Source organism: Pristiophorus japonicus, chromosome 6 (genome assembly GCF_044704955.1).
Source record: "Pristiophorus japonicus isolate sPriJap1 chromosome 6, sPriJap1.hap1, whole genome shotgun sequence".
NCBI lineage: Eukaryota > Metazoa > Chordata > Chondrichthyes > Pristiophoridae > Pristiophorus > Pristiophorus japonicus.
The window spans coordinates 194,235,259-194,261,035 of NC_091982.1; the positions used below are offsets into that span (position 1 = coordinate 194,235,259).

Here is a 25,777-nt window from a genome sequence, read left to right on the forward strand (position 1 = left end):
AAAGGCGTTGGGTTGGAGATGCAAGGATTGTTCACCTGTTGAGAAGCTCCAATTTATGAAAATATTTTAACAGTTGTTGGGGCCTCTACTCTGGAACTAACTGTGTGGTTTAAACTTCTTTGGATGCTATGAATTTCCTGTGAGAAAATCTCAATACTACACACTCAAAACCTAGTAGAAAAGAGATTATGAAATTACACTAAATTACTTTTTTCACATTCCTTAATAATATGTCATTACTATACAGTGCAAATGCACACGAGGCCCATACTAGAGAGAAGGTCACTCTGTGCCCAGTAACCTTTATTAGCCAGCACTGAAGCGGAGAAGATGGGTGGAGCTTCCCCTTTTATATCTGAAAGTCCAGGTTAGGAGTGTCTCCCACAAGTTCACCACCTACTGGTCAGTGTTCTCACGGTGTGCAACTTAGGTCAGCTTACACATGGGTTACAATGACAGTTGAATACATGACATCATCTCGCCCCCCAAAGTCTTATTGAGATCACAGGTTAAGTCTCTCTGGTGGTTTACGCTCCCTTGTAGAGCACCTGAGTTGGGGCTCCGGTTGTTGGGCGCTGGCCTGAGTGTCTGCTGTTTGCGGTACCTCAGGCCTGTCCGGACTGCGCACAGTGAGTGGACTCTCCTCCACTTGGTTCCAGTGTTCGGTCACCTGTGGTGGAGTGAACTCTACATCGTGCTCTTCCTCTGCTTCTTCGATGGGGTTGCTGAACCTTCTTTTTGTTTGATCCACGTGTTTGTGGCAGATTTGTCCATTGGTAAGTTTAACGACCAGAATCCTATTCCCCTCTTTGGCAATCACAGTGCCTGTGAGCCATTTGGGCCCTGCAGCGTAGTTGAGGACAAAGACAGGGTCATTGACATCAATACATCATGCCCTCGCATTCCCGTCGTGGTAGTCACATTGTGACCGGCGCGTGCTCTCAACAATTTCTTTCATGGTGGGGTGTATAAGCGATAACCTGGTTTTGAGCGTCCTTTTCATTAGCAGCTCTGCGGGTGGAACCCCTGTGAGCGAGTGTGGTCGGGATCTGGTGGCCAACAGGAGGTGTAATAAGCGGCTTTGTAGGGAACCCCCTTGGATTCTGAGCATCCCCTGTTTGATTACCTGCACTGCTCGTTCCACCTGGCCGTTTGAGGCTGGCTTCAACGGTGCCGTTGTGACATGGTTGATACCATTTCCTGCCATGAAGTCCTGGAACTCAATGCTTGTAAAACACGGGCCATTGTTGCTGACCAAGATGTCCGATAGACCATGGGCGGTGAACATTGCCCGTAGACTTTCTACCGTGGCAGAGGATGTGCTTGAATTGAGAATGTCACACTCGATCCAGTTGGAGTAGGCGTCTACTACAACCAAAAACATTTTTCCCATGAAAGGACATGAGTAGTCCACATGGATGAGTGACCATGGCTTGGCGGGCCAGGACCAGGGGCTAAGGGGGGCTTCCCTGGGCGCATTGCCCGGCTGGGCACACGTGTTGCACCTGCGAACACAAAGTTTCAGGTCTGCATCTATTCCTGGCCACCAAACGTGTGACCTGGCAATTGCCTTCATCATGACGGGTGCTCATTGTGGAGTTCTCAGATGAATGCCTCTCTGCCCATCTGGGGCATGACTACGTGGTTTCCCCATAGTAGGCAATCGGCCTGAATCGAGAGTTCATCCTTGCGCCTGTGAAATGGTTTAAATGCCTCAGGGCATGCCCCGTACGTGGCTGCCCAGTCTCCATTCAGGACACATTTCTTGACTAAAGATAGTCGCAGGTCTCTATTTGTCCAGGCTTTGATTTGACGGGCTGTCAGGGGTGAGCCTTCGCTTTCGAAAGCTTCAACAGCCATGATCATCTCAGCAGCATGCTTGGTTGCCCCCTCGGTGGTGGCTAGTGGGAGCCTACTGGGTGCATCGGCACAGTTTCCAGTGCCCAATCTGTGCCGAATTGTATAGTCATAGGTGGCTAACGTGAGTGCCTACCTCGGTATGCAGGCCGACGCATTTGCATTTATGGCCTTGTTGTCGGCCAAAAGGGACTTTAGGGGTTTGTGATCTGTCTCCAGCTCAAATTTCCTGCCAAGCAGATACTGGTGCATTTTTTTTACTGCATATACACATGCAAGCGGTTCCTTTTCTACCATCCCGTAGCCCCTTTCTGCCTGGAGGCGTAAGCTATCGGCTGTAACTGACTCCTGGCATTAACATGCTGCAACACACACCCGACCCCATAGGACAACACATCGCATGTTAAAACGAGTTTCATACATGGGTCATATAGCGTTAACAGATTATTGGAGCATAACAAATTGCGTGCTCTTTCAAAAGCCCTTTCCTGGCTGTCCCCCCAGATCCATTCGCGACCTTTGCGTCGAAGCACGTGTAGCGGCTCTAACAGCATGCTCAATTTGGGAAGAAAGTTATCAAAATAATTCAGCAGCCCCAGGAACGAACGCAGCTCCGTCATGTTACGGGGTCTGGGTGCTCTCTGGATCGCTTCCGTGTTGGATGCAGTAGGTCTGATCCCGTCTACTGCTACCCTCATCCCCAGGAATTCTACCTCTGGAGCTAGGAAGACGCACTTCGCCTTTTTCAGTCGCAGCCCTACCCGGTTCAGTCTACGTAGCACTTCCTCCAGGTTGTGGAGGTGTTCTTCAGTATCGCAACACATGATGAGGATATCGTCTTGAAAAACCACCATCCTTGGAATCGACTTGAGGAGACTTTCCATGTTCCGTTGAAAGATCGTGGCGGCCGAACGAATCCCGAAAGGACACCTGTTGTACTCAAACAACCCCTTGTGTGTCGTGATGGCGGTCAGCTTCTTCGACTCACTCGCCAGCTCCTGGGTCATGTAAGCTGAGGTCAGGTCCAATTTTGAAAAAAGTTTGCCACCGGATAGCGTCGCAAAGAGGTCCTCCGCTCTCGGTAGCGGGTATTGGTCTTGGAGTGACACCCGATTGATAGTGGCCTTGTAATCATCACATATCCTGACCGACCCATACGCCTTGAGCTCGCCTAGTCACTGAATTCGACTGGTGAGATAATGCCTTCCTTCAGCAGGCGGTCCAATTCGCCTTCTATCTTTTCCCGCATCACATACGGCGCTGCTCTGGCCTTGTGGTGTACTGGCCTTTATGTGAATCACTACCTTGGTCCCCATGAAAGTGCCAATGCCGGGTTGAAATAGTGAGTCAAATTTGTCCAAGACCTGTGAGCATGATATTCACTCCACAGAAGAAATTGCATTGACATCGCCCCATTTCCAGTTCATGACAGCAAGCCAACTCCTCCCCAGCAGTGAGAGACCGCCCCCCAGGAGAATCCAGAGTGGCAACCTGTTCTCCACATCGTTGTGGGTCACACCACCGGAATGATCTCCTTTGTCTATGTCCGTAGCTGTGCATCAATCGGTATTAATGTTGGCCTCCTGGCCTTGGACGCCCACAACTTGTCAAACTGTTCGATACTCATCAGGGACAGGCTGGCCCCCGTGTCTAGCTCCATTGATAATGGGATGCCATTGAGGAGCACTTTCATCATTATCGGTGGCGTCCTGGTGTATGAACTGTATATGTGCTCCATATGAACTCGCTGAACTTCAGCTTCCAGCGATTTCCCCCAGTTCATTTGGCCTCGTAGGGCTTACATCGGGCCCGTCCTCCTCGTACATCAACCTGGTTGCAGGCTTCCTGCACATACGCGCCAAGTGACCGCTGACGTTGCAATTTCTGCAGGTATATTGCTGAACCTGCAAGCTCTGGCTGTGGGTTGCCTCCACACCTCCAACCTGAGCTGTTGTTGTCACCGAGAGCATGCAGAAACCAAGCGCAGACAGCGGAAGGAGCGTGCGGCAAACCAGGCTCCCCACCCACCCTTTCCTTCAACTACTGTCCGTCCCACCTGTGACAGAGACTGTAATTCCCACATTGGACTGTACAGCCACCTGAGAACTCACTTTTAGAGTGGAAGCAAGTCTTTCTCGATTTCAAGGGGCTGCCTATGATATGATATGGGATTAGTTTAGGATTTCACTGGAAAAGTGCCAGGAAAGAAATAATGGACCAAATGATTTCCTTCTATGCTGTAAACATCTATGGTATTATGATTAAATTAAATAGGTAGGGTAGAGTCCATGGCAAGAAAGGACTGTAAATGGTCTATGGAAAGCCTGAATTCAATGGACGAATGGCCTTTTCACATTGCATGCATTATAATAATGTTGATAAATTCTTTAGATGTTAAAAAGCCTCTAACTAATCAGCACTAAATTTACTTTATATGTCTTGACTATAAGATTTTTTTGTTCTTGTATTCAGGTTCACTTACTGTTCTTTTGCAGAATTATAGCAAATGTGCACATCTTAGTTTTAAAAATCTCCTGTAGATGGAGTGAATTATACACTAATCAGTGACTAGCGTTAGTAGGCAGCTGTTCTTTGACTAAGTATGATCCTGTCATTACTAGTATGGCCTTAATCAAGAAGCATCTGTTTTCTTTTGTTTTGTTTTCATGAATATTAAGGGTTTTTATGCCTTCTGATGTGTAGCAGAAAACAGCTTTACAGATTAATTGTATATTGACCTTTTTACATTTTAGAGCCTAAATTAGAATCTGAATTTGTTGTCATATTAATCTTTACACAAGCAGAAAATGTGTTATACTGAGTCTCACTTCAAATAATCTCCAATCAGTTACATTATGACTCGAAATTTTAAATTTCACGTGGCAAAAGCATCGCATGGCACTTCACAGGAGCATTATCAGACAGATTTTGATACCGAGCCACATAAAGACATTTTAGACAGGTATCTAAAAGCCTGGTCATACAGGTAGGTTTTAAGGAGCATCTTAAAGCAGGAAAGCAAAGTAGAGAGGTTTAGAGAGGAATTCCAGAGATTAGTGCCTAGGCACCTGAAGGCACGGCCGCCAATGGTGGAGCAATGAAAATCGAGAATGAGCAAAAGGCCAGAAGTGGAGGAGTGCAGGGATCTCAGAGGGTTGCAGGCAATGTCCCCTCTATTTTGCGGTCTAAGTGTGTGGTCCCTTTAAATTTGCTGTGCGGCAGCAGTTGGTGAGTGGCCTGTGCGGGACCACCCCATTGGAGCGCGGATGTGCACTTTAGGGGAACATTGTTGTGGGGCTGGAGGAGGTTACAGAGATAGGGAGGGATGATGCCATGGAGGGATTTTAACACAAGGATGAGAATTTTTAAAATCGAGGTGTTGCCAGTCCGGGAGCCAATGCAGGTCAGCGAGCACAGGGATGATGGGTGAACGGGACTTGGTGCAAATAAGGATACGGACAGCAGAGTTTTGGATTAGCTCAACTTTACGGAGGTTGGATGGTTGGGGGCTGGCCAGCAGAGCATTCGAATAGTCAAGTCTGGAAGTAAGAAAGATGTGGATCAGGATTACAGCAGCAGGTGAGCTGAGGCAGGAGTGCGATGGGCAATATTATGAAGGTGGAAGTTGCAGGTGTTGGAGGTGTTGGAGAAGCGTCGGAAGCTCAGCTTAGGTTCAAATAGGACACTGAGGTTACGAACAGTCCGGTCCAGCCTCTGTCAGTGGCTAGGGAGGGGGATCGAGTCAGTGGTGGGCATAGAGGACAATGGGTTCTTTTGAAAGTTGTTTCTTGAAGCTAGCTTTCTAACATTTGTTTCTTTTCAGTGAATGTAGATCTGAAAGAGGAAGAACATAAGAAATAGGATCAGGAGTAGGCCATTTGGCCCCTCGAGCCTGCTCCACCATTTAATAAGATCATGGCTGATCTGATCTTGGGCTCAGCTCCACTTCCCTGCCCGCTCCCCATAACCCTTCATGCCCTTATCTCTCAAATATCTGTCTATCTCCACCTTAAATATATTCAATGATCCAGCCTCCACAGCTCTCTGGAGCAAAGAATTCCACAGATTTACGACTCTCTGAGAGAAGAAATTCCTCCTCATCTCAGTTCTAAACGGGCGGCCCCTTATTCTTAAACTATGCCCCCTGGTTCTAGATTCCCCCACAAGTGGAAATATCCTCTCTGCATCTACCTTGTCGAGCCCCTTCAGTATCTTATATGTTTCAATAAAATCACCTCTCAATAAGAATCCCCCAACACTGTTCATGGCCAAGGATGTGATAACATCTCTTAGCATCCATGATAAAAGACAATTAAAAAGACACACAAATTAAAAAGCCACTGAAAAAAGGTGAAAGAAGCCATTTTAGAGATCCTTTATGCATACAAATTTACTTTTTATGCCCACTCCAAGTGGGTGAGCTGAATGCAAAGCAGGATCTAATTGTAAACAACAGAACATTGCATACATTAGCACTTACAGTATTATCGACTTATTCAAAGATTTAAATGAAGTTATTACACAAAATGGGTAAGGGCAATCCATATTGGTATTAACTCAGAATGGAAAATCAGAATAGCAGAATTTCAGCGACGACTGGATGGAATTGTACATCACCAAATGTTCTGGTCCTCGTCTGTCCTAATTGCACCAGTGGGAACGATTCTGCTAGTTGGAAAATGTATAACAACGTGACACAGAAATAACTGAACTTTCAAATAATTTCAAATAACATGGTTTTATAGAAATATTTAATTTCGCACCGCCTCCTTCACTCTTTCATTTGTGAACAATTAAGCTATTTTGTGCTTGTATGTTGAGGTTTTGCTAAAAGGTATGGACAGCTACATTAGTTGTCCATATTTTCAATGTAAATTTAATGAACTGAATGACATGGCAATTTTGTCTATTATGTCTACTGCCTGCTATTGTAGTCAGATATTGATTACGCTTTGCTGAAGTACTTCCAGAAGATAAGTCTGCCACATTGCTGCAACTGCTAAACCAGTATCCATTCAATCAGTGCTATATTGTACTTTGAAATTCTGCAATTCACACAAGTAGATATATTGAAGCCACCAGCAAGAAAAAAATTACATGTAACATATCATACTCACCATATTAAAACTGGCCTGAAATCTTTTTTATTAAAGTGAAAAGAACATGAACCATTCCAGCACCAGGGGTGAGTTCACTTACCTGGCTGCTGGTGAGTTCCAAGACTGTGGTGAGTTTACTTATCTAGGTCCCTTGTGCTTTTATTTACAAACTAGCCAATCTCTCATGGCATTGCATACAAGATAGTCAATACCGAGTGCAGTATTCAGGTTAAGCAGAGGTAAAGAGTTGGACAAAGGTAAAGAGGAAATAAGGGTAAAGGGTAGGTCCAGTAGCAGAATGTCAACTTTAAATGCAAGAAGAAAAACAACTGTAAGGTTCTACTAAAAGGGGGAGAAATTGCCCCTTTTTTGCACCCCGTTTGTGCCCCCGGGGGGACGCTATTGGGGCGCAAGGCAGTTTTTGACCTGGGGAAAGGGGAGCGCTATTGCCTCCCGGGAAATTGCCCGGGAGGTTTGGAGGGTGCTGCCCACCTTGCCCCACTGTTAGCGCCCAGTGCCGGCGCACTACCGCCCCCCGGGAAATTGCCCCATGGGCCGCGAGGTTGGCGGACATCCGCTCCCGGATGTTATTTAAAGGGGAGGCCTTTAGCTCCCCGGGTCGCCATCTTTGTAGCCAGCCGACTCTTGGGTTGGCCCGAGCATTGAGGCCCTAGTGTGGACCGGGCCGCCATCGTGCAGCCTGACACTCCGTCTTAGGTGCCAGGCTGCTTTCCCGGTACACACGACCCTGGCGGCCCAGTGGTAGTCAACAAAGGGCCATGCAGACTGCGCAGTGGCCCTCCCCTTTAATGGAACGGGAGGGGCGTTGTAGCATGTTAGCGCTACACGGAGCATCCTCATAGTGCTGGCCTGTGCTGTGTAGCGCTGGACATAGTGCCACAATACCACTCCAGGAGCGCTCCTCAAAGGAAGCGAAGAGCCGGAGACAGCACTCTACTTCCTTTGAGGAGCGTATGGCCCAATTCTGCGTAGGGGGAGGGGACTTCCGGGCCTCCTTTTTTTGTCGGCTGACTGCCAGGTCGGGCCAACAAATATGTCCCCGGTTTCAGCCGGGCTGACAACGGGCAGCCTGGCACCCCATCTTGGGTGCCAGGTCACTGGCCCGACCGAAACCCTCCCTGGTGGCCCAGTGGATTGAACTTTACACATTGCACAGGCTCTCCCCTTTTAAGTGAAGGGAAGAGCCATAGTGACATAGCGCTGTGGTGATGTCATCACTGCTATGCTGCTGACTAACAGTGGCGACCGCTCCATACCACCCCAAATTCCGCCCCTCTAGTGTACTCACCACCCCACTTCCGCCCCCATTATGAGTGACTTCCTGAAAAAAAGCCAAAGAGCGAAATTCTGCTCAAGAGGCCACCTCAACCACCGTGGCGGTAAAAACAGTAGAAATGGGATGCATGCACCCTGTTTCGAGCACAGGGCAATTTCAGCCCCTAATAGTTTAGGGTTAATAATACAGTAATAAGAGCCCCAAGTTTCCTCTCGCGGCGAAAAAGGCGCACCTCAGAGCTGGGCGCCTGTTTTTCGCGCCGAAAACGGCGCCGGAAAAAAAATGCGGTATTCTCGAGCTCCTTGGAGCTCGATGTCTGCTTGGCGTGGCGCACAGGGGGCGGAGCCTACCACTCACGCCGATTTTGTAAGTAGGAGGGGGCGGATACAATTGAAATGAGGCTTCTTGGTGCCGGCAACCCTGCGCATGCGCGTTGGAGCGTTCGCGCACACACAGTCTGAAGTAAACATTGGCACTCGGCCATTTTTAAAAGTGCTGCAGAAAAAGTGAAGATTTGTTTCTTGGACCCCTGCAAAGGCTTGTATTTTAATTTTCTTGATATTTCTGTGTGTGAGGGAGTGCTTTTAGCAGCACTGCTGAATAAATCACCTGCTGAAATCAGTGAGTTCAGCTTTTCACTGCTAAACTTGCAGAACCGGTGCCTGCAAATTAGGACTGTGTGTTTGGAGAAATAAAAGTGCCAATTCAACTTTGCAATGGATCAACTTCCACCAAGAACAAAGAATTTCTTGCATGAGGAAGCAAACCATTGCATAATATGTGGTGCACCCATTCTGTAAATTTAAATATAAAGATGTGGATGTGGCTGCCTCTCCCTGTCCAAATGGCCTCAGTCAGTCCCCCTCACAGCTCGAAGGCTGCTGCTGTTCTTTCTTCAGCTCCCGACCAGCTACTGACGCCGCTGCAATCCCATGGCCGAATGGCCTCACGTCCGCTCCTGATTCTTCGGCTCCCGGCCAGCCACTGACGCCGCTGCAATCCCATGGCCGAATGGCCTCAAGTCCGTCCGGGTGCTGCATCTTCGCGGGGAATGAAGGCCTGCCTCAAGCACCGCAGCTCAGCTCGAAGGCTGCTTGCTGCCTGCCGCTGCCGTCGAGACACTGACGCCACACCGCTGCCTGAAAGGCCTGCCTGAAGCACTTTCACACAGGTAGGAACATGGTTTATTTAATCTTTTCTTTGCTTATAAATTTTTATGCAGGTTGGATTTATTTGTATAATATTTGTATAATTATAACTAAGGATTGATTGTAGAATTTAATGACTTCCCTTCCCGCCCCCCCCCCCCCACCTCGTTCCCGACGCCTAATTTGTAACCTGCGCCTGATTTTTTAAAGTGTAGACAAGGTTTTTTCAAGCGTACAAAAATCTTCACTTGCTCCATTCAAAGTTAGTTTGGAGTACATTTTCACTGTGGAAACTTTCAAATCAGGCGTCAGTGGCCGGACACGCCCCCTTTTGGAAAAAAAATTCTGTTCAAAAGTGAAACTGTTCTACCTGACTAGAACTGCAGAAAACTAAATGTGGAGAATTCCGATTTCTAAGATAGTCCGTTCTACACCAGCTGCTCCTAAAAATCAGGAGCAAATCATGTGGAAACTTGGGGCCAAGATCACTCAACATTAACATAAAAACAGGATCATACAAATGAATGCCTACATCCCAGGCAGCAGTTATGATGTCTTCATTTAAGTCAGTACCAGGATTACTTAATGAAAAAAAAGTGCAAGGATGACTCCCGACAACTATGAGTCAGCCACAAAACAGCAGCAGCAGAGCACCGATACACCAGGTCCATTCAGCAATCAGGATTATCAAAAACATTATTGTATCTTGAAGCAGCACTTTCATGGTTTAAACCGAACAATGGACATATTACAATACAACTTGTTAGAGTATCCAAGATCATCATAGTCTGCTGCATACCTCATGACTTTGACATTCAAAGAGGCAAAAGCATGAAGCATATGGAGATGGGAAGCCAAGTGAGAGTAGAGTAAGACAAAGCCGAGGATCCTGAAAGTGGTTTTGTTGAAGAAATATTGTAGGTTGCAAGAGCCATATGTTAAGCTCTCATTCACAAGACCTTCACTTAAGTACGCCATCATCCACTTAATCCACAAACAGTTCTCTCCACATGTGCAGAATACAATGCCAAATGCAACACTGGCTTCTGCACCAAATCACCTGCCATGGGTCCTATTCCTTTTATCAGCTATCAACTTATTCTACATCATCTAAAGTGAAGTCTCTGGATACAATTGATATGAAATGATTTCTGTATTTCTCTACTGTTAATTGGCACTTCTTCTTCTTGATGACAATGTCTGTTGTGCTTGCTCAGAATCTATCTGACTGCTCCTCTAGAGATATCCATAAGTATGGTGGTTGGTAATTGGGTGTCCATGGCCTCTTCTAATTGAGGTGGTCTTCTGCCTCCTTATACTTGGTCACATGATGGTCCAACAGCTAGCTCCACCATGTTCACTGCTGTGGTGGCTATCTGGGCTGCTTACGTTTTGGTACATCTACTGTCATTTGAAGAGGACTGGTTTGGGGCACCACCCTGAGAGCCAGCAGGATAATTGGCAGCAACTCTTAGCATGCCTCTCCTTTCTCAGCATGTTCAGCAATAAGGACAGTGAGCACTGTGTAATAACTTTCTTCATTCAAACCTCCAGTATGTTAAAAATAGACAAGATAGTCTGTTGAAGATTGAAACCCAACGCCTCTATTGTAGCATTCTGTGAATTTGTAAGTAATACTCTAACTGGGTTGACCAATGTCACTAAGGACTTTGCTGCAGGTTGTCCTAGAGTTCCGACAAACTCCACGCTAGATTGTAGTCCTGTTCAATGGTCATTCATGACTGCCCCTGCAAATAGTGAGCTTCTCTGCAGTTGCCATCAGACCTTGCAGTATACTGGGAACACCTTCTAATGACTAGAGAAAGCATCAGAGCTCAGTTAGCATCTTCTTCCTAAACGCTAGCCTGGTAAGGTCTGAATCTCAGGTCTCTACACTTGTGGGGCAATGTGAGCTGGTTTCAACACAAGTGAAAAAAGACTGCCTATTTCCACCTCCGATCATTGCCTGTCTCCGCTCCTGCCTAAACTCATCTGCTGCTGAAACCCTCATGCATGCCTTTATTACCTTTGACCTCAACTATTCCAATGCTCTCCTCCCACATTGCACCGACCATGAACTTGAGGTCATCCAAAACTCTACTGCCCACATCCTAAGTCGCACCAAGTCTCGTTCACCCATCACTTCTGTGCTTGCTGACATATGTTGGCTCCCAGTCTGGCAACTCCTCAATTTTAAAATTCTCATCCTTATCTTCAAATCCCACCAAGGCCTCGCCCCTCCCTATCTCTGTTATCTCCCCCAGCCCTACAACCCTCTGAGATCTCTGCGCTCCTCTAATTCTGGCCTCTTGTGCATGCCTGATTTTACTACTTTAAAGGTGTTATATAAATGCAAGTTGTTGTCAATATAATGACATTAAATATGGTCTGGATTGTGACAAAATTAATGCACAGCAAATAAATCTGAACATATTAAAATAGTGGAGGGCATTCTAACCTCTCTTCTTTTATTGAGGAGGAGGATAGATTTGGAACAGTTAATATTTTATTTAGATTTAATTAAGCCTGGCTCAATACGGGCTTCCCTGAGATACCAAAATTGATTTAAGAACTGACCCTCTCTTCAATGACACAGTTGCATTGCACACTTGATCTTGGTGTTTGACTACATTCAGTGTATTCCTGGAGACTTCATAGCAATGCAAATTATGATGCTAGTAGTGAAACCACCTGGAAAAGATGGTGTTTGTGACACATATCATCTGCATTGCAACTGAATGTGACCTGACAGTGCCAGTAAACTGTCCACAATGCACTGTGACAGCGCATCCACATTAATTAACAATGGTGTTGAACTGGGCAAATATGTATTTGTGTGAATATAGTTTATAAATTATCGTAGACTGAATGTCACAGACTATTTGCTGTCAATGAACACATGGTTGAGAGAGGAATAATACAGAATATTTCTTCAGAATGTTGTTTTTTTTAAAAAGAAGCTTGATGCAGCCACAGAATTTACAAGATTTTAAAATACAATGGGGTTGAAATTTGTCTTGACAGCACAAATACAGGAGTCAGCGAATCGGCAGCCTGTCCTATACTCCGCCTGATTCATTGACATTTGGAAAAGAAAATCGGGCAGAGTGCAAAACAGGCTGCCAATTCGTTATTGCCATTTGAGCTACTGCCCAATGCTTCTACAAAAAGCCCCAGCTTTGTATATTTTTGTTTTACAGGAAAGGGTGGTATGTCAGTCAGTCTGTGTGCTTAAGCGTATACGAGCAGGATGTATGAGTTCCAGATTCGTAGCCATCTCTCCCAAGAGTAGACATTATGGGCCCAAGTTTCCACATGATTTGCGCCTGATTTTTAGGAGCAACTGGTGGAGAACGGATTATCTTAGAAATCGCAATTCTCCACATTTTTTTTTCTGCAGTTCTAGTCAGTTAGAACAGTTCTACTTTGGAACAGAATTTTTTCTTCAAAAGGGGGCGTGTCCGGCCACTGACGCCTGATTTCAAAGTTTCCACAGTGAAAACGTACTCCAAACTAACTTAGAATGGAGCAAGTGAAGATTTTTGTAGAACTGAAAAAACCTGTTCTACACATTAAAAAATCAGGCGCAGGTTACAAATTAGGCGTAGGGAACGAGGGGGGGAGCGGGGGGGAAGGGAAGTCATTAAATTCTACAATCAATCCTTATTTATACTTCTACAAATATTATACAAATAAATCCAACCTGAATAAACATTTATAAGCAAAGAAAAGATTAAATAAACCATCTTCCTACCTGTGTGAAAGTGCTTCAGCCAGGGAGAATGCTGCAATCAGCCTCAAAAGTCGAGGCAGCCGTTCGTTCCCGCGGGGGGGGAGGGGGGAGGCAGCCGTTCGTTCCCGCGGGGGGGGGGGGGGGAGGGGGGAGGAAGCCGTTCGTTCCCGCGGGGGGGGAGGGGGGAGGAAGCCGTTCGTTCCCGCGGGGGGGGGGAGGAGGAAGCCGTTCGTTCCCGCGGGGGGGGAGGGGGGAGGAGGAAACCGTTCGTTCCCGCGGGGGGCGGGGGGAGGAAGCCGTTCGTTCCCGCGGGGGGGGAGGGGGGAGGAAGCCGTTCGTTCCCGCGGGGGGGGAGGGGGGAGGAGGAAACCGTTCGTTCCCGCGGGGGGGAGGGGGAGGAAGCCGTTCGTTCCCGCGGGGGGGGGAGGGGGGAGGAAGCCGTTCGTTCCCGCGGGGGGGAGGGGGGAGGAGGAAACCGTTCGTTCCCGCGGGGGGCGGGGGGGGAGGAGGAAACCGTTCGTTCCCGCGGGGGGGCGGGGGGGGGAGGAGGAAACCGTTCGTTCCCGCGGGGGGCGGGGGGGGGAGGAGGAAACCGTTCGTTCCCGCGGGGGGGGAGGGGGGAGGAAGCCGTTCGTTCCCGCGGGGGGGGAGGGGGGAGGAGGAAACCGTTCGTTCCCGCGGGGGGCGGGGGGGGAGGAGGAAACCGTTCGTTCCCGCGGGGGGCGGGGGGGGGAGGAGGAAACCGTTCGTTCCCGCGGGGGGCGGGGGGGGGAGGAGGAAACCGTTCGTTCCCGCGGGGGGCGGGGGGGGGAGGAGGAAACCGTTCGTTCCCGCGGGGGGCGGGGGGGGAGGAGGAAACCGTTCGTTCCCGCGGGGGGGGAGGAGGAGGAAACCGTTCATTCCCGCGGGGGGGGTAGGGGGGAGGAGGAAACCGTTCGTTCCCGCGGGGGGGGGGGGAGGGAAGGAGGAAACCGTTCGTTCCCGCGGGGGGGGGGGGAGGGAAGGAGGAAACCGTTCGTTCCCGCGGGGGGGGTAGGGGGGAGGAGGAAACCGTTCGTTCCCGCGGGGGGGGGGTGGGGGGAGGAGGAAGCCGTTCGTTCCCGCGGGGGGGGGGGGGGAGGGAAGGAGGAAACCGTTCGTTCCCGCGGGGGGGGGGGAGGAAGGAGGAAACCGTTCGTTCCCGCGGGGGGGGGGGGGGGGAGGAGGAGGAAGCCGTTCGTTCCCGCGGGGGGGGGAGGAGGAGGAAGGAGGAAACCGTTCGTTCCCGCGGGGGGGGGGGGGGGGAGGAGGAGGAAGCCGTTCGTTCCCGCGGGGGGGGGAGGAGGAGGAAGGAGGAAACCGTTCGTTCCCGCGGGGGGGGGGAGGAGGAGGAAGCCGTTCGTTCCCGCGGGGGGGGGGGGAGGAGGAAGGAGGAAACCGTTCGTTCCCGCGGGGGGGAGGAGGAGGAAGGAGGAAACCGTTCGTTCCCGCGGGGGGGGGGGAGGAGGAAGGAGGAAACCGTTCGTTCCCGCGGGGGGGGGGGAGGAAGGAGGAAACCGTTCGTTCCCGCGGGGGGGGGAGGAGGAGGAAGGAGGAAACCGTTCGTTCCCGCGGGGGGGGGAGGAGGAAGGAGGAAACCGTTCGTTCCCGCGGGGGGGGGGGAGGAGGAAGGAGGAAACCGTTCGTTCCCGCGGGGGGGGGAGGAGGAGGAAGGAGGAAACCGTTCGTTCCCGCGGGTGGGGGGAGGAGGAGGAAGCCGTTCGTTCCCGCGGGGGGGGGGGGAGGAGGAAGGAGGAAACCGTTCGTTCCCGCGGGGGGGGGGGAGGAGGAAGGAGGAAACCGTTCGTTCCCGCGGGGGGGGGGGAGGAGGAAGGAGGAAACCGTTCGTTCCCGCGGGGGGGGGGGAGGAGGAAGGAGGAAACCGTTCGTTCCCGCGGGGGGGGGGGAGGAGGAAGGAGGAAACCGTTCGTTCCCGCGGGGGGGGAGGAGGAGGAAGCCGTTCGTTCCCGCGGGGGGGGGGGGAGGAAGGAGGAAACCGTTCGTTCCCGCGGGGGGGGGGGGGGGAGGAAGGAGGAAACCGTTCGTTCCCGCGGGGGGGGGAGGAGGAGGAAGCCGTTCGTTCCCGCGGGGGGGGGGGGGGGGAAGGAGACAGTGAGAAGGCTGCAGGAAGCTTCACAAGTTCAGCAGCCATTCCCCGACGGCAGGGTGGGGAGGCCGTCGGGAAACGACTGCCTCAACTTTCTGAGGCTTCCTGCAGCCTTCTCACTGCTGCAGGAAGCCTCAGTGCTGATGTGCTGCTGGCAATGTGCTTTTATTAAAAAATGTTCAAAAATTAAACAGCTACAAAGAACTGCAAAAATGGCCGAGTGCCAATGTTTCCTTCACACTGCGCGTGCGTGAACGCTCCAACGCGCACGCGCAGGGTTGCCAGCAGGAAAAAAACTAATTTAAATGGTACCCGCCCCCTCCCACTTACAAAATCGGCACGAGTGAAGGCTCCGCCCCCTTGGGCACCGCACCAAGCAGACATGGAGCTGCAGGGCGCTCCAGAATCGCGCGTTTTTTTTCCGGCGCCGTTTTCGGCACGAAAAACGGGCGCCCAGCTCGGAGGGGCGTCCGTTTTTTATCGTGTGGAAACTTGGGGCCTATAGCCCTACACTGCCTGCCTCACCACTCCAACAATGCTACCTTCATGACACCAATAACAGTAGTACAACGATAGTATACAGAATCCATTCCTATATTTGGGTGTTGGGGCTGGGATGGGGAGGGGGAGAAGCAGAGTAGGGTTAATTCCACAAGCTTTCTACTAATTATTTTCTGGAAGTTTTTGTCCACAATACACAAGGGAATACAACAAGTTCAACAGTTAAACTCAATGTCTTGCAAATTTACACTGAATCTGAGAGTGCGTAATCCGGGAGGTTGCAAGCTTCATCTGGGATGACACAAAGCCATTCATAGAATGTAAGGAACATTTACTGATTGCAAACTGTAAACTTGTTCCAGATTAAAAAGCAAACCACACACAACCAGGTCAATACATCAGGCTGCAATGTATTATATGCGTCTGTTAATGAAGTCAATGCAAACTCTGTATAGTGTATGTTCTAACAAACAAATTTCCTTTAATTTACAGCTATCCCAATGTATTTACTAAAACAAAACATTAAGCAATGTAAAACAGGAGAAATCAGCTCACCATTTCCCTGCAGCTGGTTCCCCATTAAATGGTTATATTCATTATGGATTAAGGTAATAAATGATGCTATTGTTTTTTTCCCCAATTGGACCATTTGTACAATAAATTGATTTCCTGTAGAATATTTAGCAAAATTGTGAAATGACATAAACTAGCTTCCTGTGGGATCCGACAAACCAAATATGATCAATTCAAACCACAAAAAGAATAATTACCATTGATGTTTCTGTCTCCTGATATGCAAATTGAACAGTTGGCACTCCAAGATGATTTATGAAGAAATCACTGTTTCCTTCCACTTGCATTGAGTCGACCTTTCTTCCTGAACACTTTTCTTGCCTTGTACAGTTTAAAGATAACCTCTGCAAAACAAGAAAGCAGAAGCAAAATGTGTTGGATTTGAATGCTACATTCTGGCAAACTGTAAACATAAACAGAAATTGAACTAAATCAGCGTGAGTAATGGCAAATTTTATATGAATAATTCACAGATAATGAACTGTACTAAATTCCTGGATGACAGATCTTTCAAGGACACGAAGCATGTTCTTCTAAGAAGTGGATGACCGCTTCATGTGTATACCGATATCTCATATGAGGCTAGAAAGATGAAGGAAACTGCTGTCTATGCTGATGGATCATGAAGGCTGAGCTTTTGCCATGGCAACAGAAAATAAGAACAATCGATCATTCCACAACAAAAATCCTTTTTTTAAATGATATGAAAGGACTAGGCACAAAGTAGTCCTTTTTTATAATAAGCCAACACATCTGAGCTGCCGACTAAACGGGTATACATGGAAGTGTATAGAGACCAGAGTTCCTTTTATTTAATGTTTCAAGTATTTAGTACAATTTAGAATTCTGTGACAACTAAGCAGTTATATTGTCCTCTCAGTCTCGGTTTAACTGAGAAGTATGCATAAACTGTTGAACAAAACCACGAGAAACTGTTACAGATCTTTCTTCTATTTTTATGGCTTTCATAATGCAAACATAAAAATTTGGCAAAAGCTGGCCAACAGCTTAAAAAAATCTGACAGAGCACCAAAAGATCCCTAAAGCTAAGCCAAATATTACTAAATATATTCAAAAAGGAGTTAGATGAAGTCCTTACTACTAGGGGGATCAAGGGGTATGGCGAGAAAGCAGGAAAGGGGTACTGAAGTTACATGTTCAGCCATGAACTCATTGAATGGCGGTGCAGGCTAGAAGGGCCGAATGGCCTACTCCTGCACCTATTTTCTATGTTTCTATGTTAATAATGTATGAAAATAAGTAATTGCACTGAAAGTGCATGGGGCAGAGGTTTTAGCTGTAGGTATACCCAACATTGCTTCAGTAGTATTGGAGGGGAAAAAGTCCATGAAAGCCTGAGAAAAAAAGCTTTAGTTCATTTTCTTTTCTGTTAAGGAAAAAATGTCTAATAACAGAAAGACATTCAAACCCAGCCTTACTGAACATAGTCTGGGCTCTAGTCAGCAAATTTAGTATTTTACATACACCTTCCAATTGCTGTCCCCACTCCTGATGCTGCATCCTTTAACACCTCAAAGTTCACCAGAGATGCTGTTCCCTCCAACACCCTCCAGTTCACAAAGGCACTCTCTCCACCCAACGCTCGCAGGTTACACAGACATACCTTTCCCTAGTTAAATGCCAGAAGAGAGGTGAAAAGTAACTGCCCTCGACATCAAGGCAGCATTCAACTGAACATGGAGGAGCATTAGAACAACTGACCTAAATGGAATCAAAGGGAAAACCTTCCAATGGCTAGACTAATACCTGACACAAAGGAAGTTAGTTGAGTTGTCAAAGGTCAATAATTGCAGCTCCAGGACATTGCAGCAAGAATATCTCAGGGAAGCATTCTTGACCTAACCATCTTCAGCTGTTTCATTAATGACCTTCCCTCTGTCATAAAATCAGGTGTGGGCTGTTCACTGATGATTCGATAACAGTTCCTCAGATAATAAAGCAGCCCATGTGAGTCGACAACATACAGAATTCAGGTGACAAATGGTAGGTGACATTCATGTCATGATCCAGCAATGAGGAAGGAACAATGAGCAATGTCCATGTCGAACCAGCTGAACAGAGCAGTCTGCTTAATTTGTGTCCTGCTACTGGACCCAATATCTACCGTCTCTGTCACAACGGCTGTAGGAGGATTCAATGAAGCAACTCACTAAGGTGACTTTGACACAACCTCCCTGCAATCTCTACCACAGAGAAGGTCAAGAGCAGAAATATCATAAAAACATCATCACCCACGAGTCAAACACAATCCCAACATGGACATTTCTCATTGTTGGATCAATATCCTGGAACTCTCTATTTAACACCATCAGCAAGAGCACTGTAGCAATCAAGGAGAAGCCCTACCACCATCTTCACAGGGCAACTAGGGTTAGGTAATAAATGCTGCCCTGTCACTGTTGCCCACGTTCCATAAACAAATATGCCATTCTTGGTTATCAGAGACATTTCAACAGCTCTTAGTTCAAAGAGACACTCTTCCCTCTCCAATCCCATCAGTGCTACTCTCTGTTCCCGCTCTCCCACCCAGCAGCACTCTCTGGCTTGTCTATTTCCAATCCCCAGGGCAACTGTTGGTCTACAACCCCTATACCTGTGCCATTCTTGGGCTTTGATTTCTCTCTGTGCATTCAACCCAGCTCCATTCTCAGGTATTCCTCTGCCTACCACCAAATGCCACTTGGGTTGCCCCCTTTTTCAAAAATGCTGCTCTTCGGGGTACCCCTCTTCCTCTCCTCCACAAAAGCCATTCTTGCACTTTCCTGTCTCGCCCAGCAATGCCATTCTCTTCCCTAGTGACATTCTTGACCTTCCATCACGTCTCTCTTCTGACAAAAGTTGTGCTTATACTTTCCTCTTTCCTCCCTCCTCCCTCTTCTGTGGGACTGTTCACTTCTCAGCCTTCTCGGTCACCCCCACCAGTGCCACAGCCAAGCGTCCATCTTTACCCTTCCCGACAAGCACAGCTTTTGGACTTTCCTCTCTCTCTCCTTTAAGCGCCATTCTCCAGCTTTCCTCTTTCTCGTCCTCACTCCAAGGGCCCTATTTTTGCCACCATTCTGCGCCTTTTTTTGACGTCTGCTGTTTTTTTTGGAGCAAACTAAAATCTGCAAGTTTCGCTAAGGTTTCTGCGCCATCGTAAAATACTTATGGCTGATATTTTTAGTTCCCGATTTTGTGATGTCACTGGGGGTGCTGGTTGCCAGCAGTGCTATTTAAGCAAGTTTGGCCAACTAGGATTTTTTCAAAAACAGCGCAGTGAGTGCACCATTCTGAAAATCTTACGATGACTTTAGAAAATCGGCGCAGAAGATCGAGTTCCACAGCCCGGGATAGCAGTGGCATGGGGAGGGAGGGGGCCTTTCAGCCCAAGATAGGAGTGGCACCGGGGGCGGAGGGGCTTTCGGCTCGGGATAGGAGTGGCACCGGGGGCGGAGGGAGGGAGGGGGCCTTTCAGCCCAAGATAGGAGTGGCACCGGGGACGGGGGGAGGGGGGGGCCATTTGGCCGGGATAGGAGTGGCACTGGGGGCGGAGGGAGGGGGGGGGGCCTTTCAGCCCAAGATAGGAGTGGCACTGGGGGCGGAGGGAGTGGAGGGGGGGCTTTCGGCCCGGGATAGGAGTGGCACTGGGGGCGGGGGAGGGAGGGGGCCTTTCAGCCCAAGATAGGAGTGGCACCGGGGGGCGGGGGGAGGGGCAGGGGCCATTCGGCCGGGATAGGAGTGGCACCGGGGGCGGAGGGAGGGGGCATTCGGCCCGGGACAGGAGTGGCACCGGGGGCGGGGGGAGGGAGGGGGCCACATTCGGCCCAGGATAGGAGCAGCACCGGGGGCGGGGGGGGGCCTTTCAGCCCGGGATAGGAGCAGCACCGGATCCTCATCTCATCCCTGCTCCAGTGTTACTATTCCAATCTTGAATGTTGCTACACTTTGTGGTGGGAGCTCTTGTAGAATCCCCCAACAACTAACTGCATTCAAAAATTCCACCAGCAAAACAGGAGGTAGGAATCCCAGAGTGGCACTGTGGAAGGAGCTTCATCCTTAAATGTGGATGCATAGATAGTTTGCTCAAAACTCATCAAACGTGGATCTTGATGTATACAAGCTTTGCTCTCATGCTGCAATGTTTTAGCAAAAATTAGCACATTAAAGATAACCTTGTTCAAAGCCAATCGGCATAGCTCAGCTTGCGCTAAAAAAAAGTTTTGTTACAAAAACACATTCAGAACTGTGAACTTGTAGTGTAAAGTGCAGTGGTAAGATGTCAACATTTCTCTACAGTACTGGCAGGAGGGAAACAGTGAACAGAGTTTTCATGAGCAACCACTGCAGCACACAAATCACTGGAGCTGGGAAGATCTATTAAGAAGATGTTCATTGCAAATAGCTTCTTGTGCACTCTACAGTTGGGGACCATAAAAGACTATTGGCAAATTTATAGTTAAGGAGCTGCTGGTTGCTTTACCTTGTGTCTCACAATTGCCTTGGGTCAAATTTGGAGTACTTTTAATAAACAATTTTTTTTCAGCTTCTTTTCAGTATGTTGAAAGCATGACAAGCTAGTACAAATATTCAGGGTGGCATAATTTTTATTTAGGGAATTAATAACTGAGATATTTGAGCACAAACAAAATCACAATGCATGTGGTAGAAGAGATCAATGTGCTTTTTTGCAGTGCTTGAAAGTGCTCAAGTGATTTGTGAATTTCAACTTACTGCTTCCACATGTTGCCCTCTATTTAAGTGTTCTCCGAGCTGAGGGAATAGAAATAAGGATTGATGGTGTGTGAAGCAGTGAGCTGCCTCTGGTTTAGATGGCCTGCTACCTGAATGTAGACTAACCCTACCTTCCAAGAGAATCTGTAGTTGCTGGGGACTCGATGGTTTCCGAGGTGCGGAGGTTGGGGGGGTGGGTGGATGTCTGGAGTACCCCATCCCTTTTTTGGAGAAACCGCTTCTGTGCCCCCTTCAACCCTGTAGCTAAGGGGCTGATATTAAGTTTTTTTTTAATTTTCTTCCTCAGGGTCAAGGCCACTTCGTAGTCAGAGAGGCTCATTTGTGTCCTTCTGAGATGAGATGTACCTCCAGACTTATGCCAGGCCCCATATGGGCTGTGGAAGTAGGAATTTTAACATGGGTAGAGGTGGGAGTGGGATTAAATTGGCAAAAAAAATGGAAGCATGTTGGGAAGCCGACTCCAACCCGCTGTCTTCAGGATTTTACAAAGGCGTGGAAAGCCAATCTGCTCCCAGGCAGCGGGTTGGCATTTTACATATGTGAATGAGGCTGGAAGTCTCAGATTTAACCTGCTTTGCAGGTTTTTCAGCGGCCAGGCAGGTTTCACGCGCCTTGGGAAACCCGTCAGTTGTAGTGAGGCGAGGACAGCCTTGGGGAGTACTACTTGCGAGCCAAGAAGAGCAAGAGTCCATACTCCTGGCCTCCCAAGCTCACCCACCATCAGCCTCCCCTGGGGTTGGGGATTTGGGAGCGAACCCCATCTCACCCCGCCGGGGTCGGGAATCGGACCTACCTGGTCCTCCTCTCCCGTCTGGAAGCCAAGCCTCTCAATCAGGCCGACTTCCAGACGTGGAACCTCTCACTGACAGAAGACATACGCTGTGGATTTAAATCTTCACAGCATGCGGGGAAACCCAGACTTCCAGGATTCCTGCATGCTGCCGTACACCCCCATCCCCCTCTCTCACCGTCACCCTGCCCCCACCCCCCGCCCCACCCCACCACCTGCATTGAGAAGTAAAAATTGCCCCCTGTGTTTTACTAAGAAAATGCTGATGGCCCATATAATAACTTAAAAAACGATAGAATGTCTGGCTCCTACCAATTATATACAGCCTCTACCAGTGGATGTGTCCTGTTGTTCAATTTTTATGCCACTGACACCTTTCAAATCCATACTAAAACAACCATGTCAGACATGATTTTAGAACAATTATTCATGTATTCACATAGAAAGAAACCTTATTATATCAGCTTCCAAACATTTGGGGACTTGTCACACTACTAATACAGAACTAATGTGATATTTTTTTCCCATTGCTGACGCAATAAAAGGTCCCGATCAAGCATTTTTCACTCTTTGCAATTCTGGCTTTGCCACGTAGGGAAAAGAGAGAAAGCTGGAGGGTATCATCCCCAATGCACTTCCTTAGAATATATTTTTATACATTTGCCAATGATAGTGAAAAAGCCATTGCAACTATAAAAGCAGAGTTCTGACAAAGGGTCACAGACCCGAAACGTTATCTCTCTTTTCTCCACAGATGCTGCCTGACCTGCTGAGATTTACAGCATTTTCTGTTTACACTGCAACTACAAAGTTGGTTTCTCCTGGTAGCCAGTTAGTGAACTGTTATGTATGTATGTAGACCTTACCCAAATGTAAGACTTGCCACGAGGGGGCATACCTGTGGGAGACCTAAGGGTCACCTGTGCACCCTGAGGCAAGCAGGTATAAAAGGTGATTCACCATGCTGCTTCCTCACTCTGGAGTCTGAATAAAGAGACCAAGGTCACAACAGTTTGAGCTTGCGATAGAGTCCTGTGAATTTATTCTGAACATAACAAATTGGCGACGAGTAACGGATCAAGAACTTTCACATGGTAATGGTTGCCGTCGGTATTCTTGAGAGATTTGTTGAGAGTGATGATTGGGAAGCCTTCATTAAGCGCCTCAACCAGTACTTTGTGGCCAATGAATTGAACAAGGCTGAGACGGTGACCAAGCGCAGGGCGATTCTCCTCACCGTATGTGGGTCATCGGTATATGGCCTCCTTAAAAATTTGCTGGCACTGGTCAAACTAATGGACAAATCTTACGCAGAGCTGTGTTTGCTGGCTAAGGAACACCTCAAGCCAAAGAAGAGCATCCTGATGGCCTGGTACCGCTTTTACACGCACCGTCGTTCCGAGGGCCAGAACGTGGCAAGTTTTGTTGCCGACCTAAGATGCTTTGCAGGGCAGTGCGACTTTGCAGGATCCTTGGAGGAAATGTTGTGGGACTTTTTGGTGCTTGGAATTGGCCACGAGGTCATCCTTCGCAAACTGCTGTCTGCCGAATCCCTAGATCTGAGCAAGGCCATCACGATAGCCCAAGCCTTCATATCCACGAGCGATAACACGAAACAGATTTCTTCACAGAATCGAAGCTCACCGGCAAGCACCTTGCACAAAATAATGTTTGCAACAGGCAGAACGGCACAGGGCAGGGCTCACCCGATTGCAGAGGCTATACCTAGGCTTTGAGTGACTCAGAGTCCGCCGTGGGGCATGAATGCATATCCATTAGCACCATGTTAGTGCTGCGGGGGCAGCCATAGAGCTCAAACATGTAGATTCACCCCATGTGTGCAAGAGCTGTGGAACAATGGGGCACCTCCAGCGAAAGTGCAAACGATCTCTGACTCACCACATGGCAGAGTCAGGAGAGGACGACCAATCCAGAGAGGATCTCGATGAATGAGCAGGAGTGGCAACTGAACCTGAAGATGAAGAGGAAGTATATGGGATACACACCTTCACCACCAAAAGCCCTCCGATAATGTTAAAAGTTGAACTTAACGGCACTCCAGTCTCCATGGAACTAGACACAGGGGCGAGTCAATCAGTTATGAGCCAGAAGGCGATCGAGAGAGGGAGAGCGAGGCCCATAAAAGGGTGGCAGTCAGGAGAGCAGCTCAACAGAGGGAGAGCGAGGCCCATAAAAGGATGGCAGTCAGGAGAGCAGCTCAACAGAGGGAGAGTGAGGCCCATAAAAGGGTGGCAGTCAGGAGAGCAGCTCAACAGAGGGAGAGCGAGGCCATAAAAGGATGGCAGTCGGGAGAGCAGCTCAACAGAGGGAGAGCAGGTTCAGGTTCAAAAAGCAAAAAAGAAGTAGAAAGAAATGGAGTGTGACATCACAGCCAAGTGGGTAAGTGATTGGCTGGTCGATTGGTGAGTAGTTTTTCTTTTTTCTTTATCTTTTTCTTTTCTTATCAGTAAGAAACCTTTGGCGTTGTTACCACTTAGGTTAATTTAAGAGTTAAGTCATGGCACGAGAGCCCAGACCCGTGTCATGCTCCTCCTGTGCTCTGTGGGAAATCAGGGACACTTCCAGTATCCCTGACAACTACATGTGCAGGAAGTGTATCCATCTGCAGCTCCTGACAGACCGCATTGCGGCACTGGAGCTGCGGATGGATTCACTGTGGAGCATCCGCAATGCTGAGGATGCCGTGAATAGCACGTTGAGTGAGTTGGTCACACCGCAGGTAAAGGTTACATATCCGGATAGGGAATGGGTGACCATCAGGCATAGCAGTGGAAGGAAGGTAGTGCAGGGGTCTCCTGCGCTCATCTCCCTCCAAAACAGATACACCACCTTGCATACTGTTGGGGGAGATGGCTCATCACGGGAAGGCAGCAGCAGCCAAGTCCATGGCACCAGGGGTGGCTCTGCTGCACAGGAGGGCAGGAAAAAGAATGGAAGAGCTATAGTGATAGGGGATTCTATTGTAAGGGGAATAGATAGGTGTTTCCGTGGCCGCAAACGAGACTCCAGGATGGTATGTTGCCTCCCTGGTGCAAGGGTCAAGGATGTCTCGGAGCGGCAGTAGCGCATTCTGGAGGGGGAGGGGGAACAGCCAGCCGTCGTGGTACATATAGGTACCAATGATACAGGTAAAAAACGGGATGAGGTCCAACAAGCTGAATTTAGGGAGCTAGGAGTTAAATTAAAAAGTAGGACCTCAAAGATAGTAATCTCAGGATTGCTACCAGTGCCACGTGCTAGTCAGAGTAGGAATTGCAGGATAGCTCAAATGAATTTGTGGCTTGAGGAATGGTGCAAGGGGAAGGGATTCAAATTCCTGGGACATTGGAACCGGTTCTGGGGGAGGTGGGACCAGTACAAACCGGACAGCCTGCACCTGGGCAGGACCGGAACCGATGTCCTAGGCAGAGTGTTTGCTAGTGCTGTTGGGGAGGGTTTAAATTTACATGGCACGGGGGTGGGAATCTATGCAGGGAGGCAGAGGGAAGTAAAAAGGGGGCAGAAGCAAAAGTTGGAAGGAGAAAAGCAAGAGTGGAGGGCAGAGAAATCAAGGGCAAAAATCAAAAAGGGCCACATTACAACATAATTCTAAAAGGACAAGGAGTGTTAAAAAACCAAGCCTGAAGGCTCTGAATCTCAATGCGAGGAGCATTCGTAATAAGGTGGATGAATTGACTGCGCTGAGAGCTGTTAATGGATATGATGTCATTGGGATTACGGAGAAAAGGCTCTCGGGTAACCAAGGCTGGGAACTCAACATCCAGGGGTATTCAATATTCAGGAAGGACAGACAGGAAGGAAAAGGAGGTGGGGTAGCGTTACTGGTTAAAGGGGAGATTGACGCAATAGTAAGGAAGGACATTAGCATGGATGATGTG

General features: G+C 48.6%; 1 protein-coding gene across 1 annotated transcript in view; it reads right to left on the bottom strand.

Moving 5' to 3' along the window:
- Positions 1-25,777, bottom strand: part of LOC139266239 (inactive N-acetylated-alpha-linked acidic dipeptidase-like protein 2) — a 795,403-nt gene that overhangs the window by 249,348 nt on the left and 520,278 nt on the right. The window contains exon 10 of the mRNA XM_070884068.1: positions 16,531-16,677. Coding sequence (XP_070740169.1) covers positions 16,531-16,677 — 147 coding nt within the window. The remainder of the gene's footprint in view (positions 1-16,530; positions 16,678-25,777) is intronic.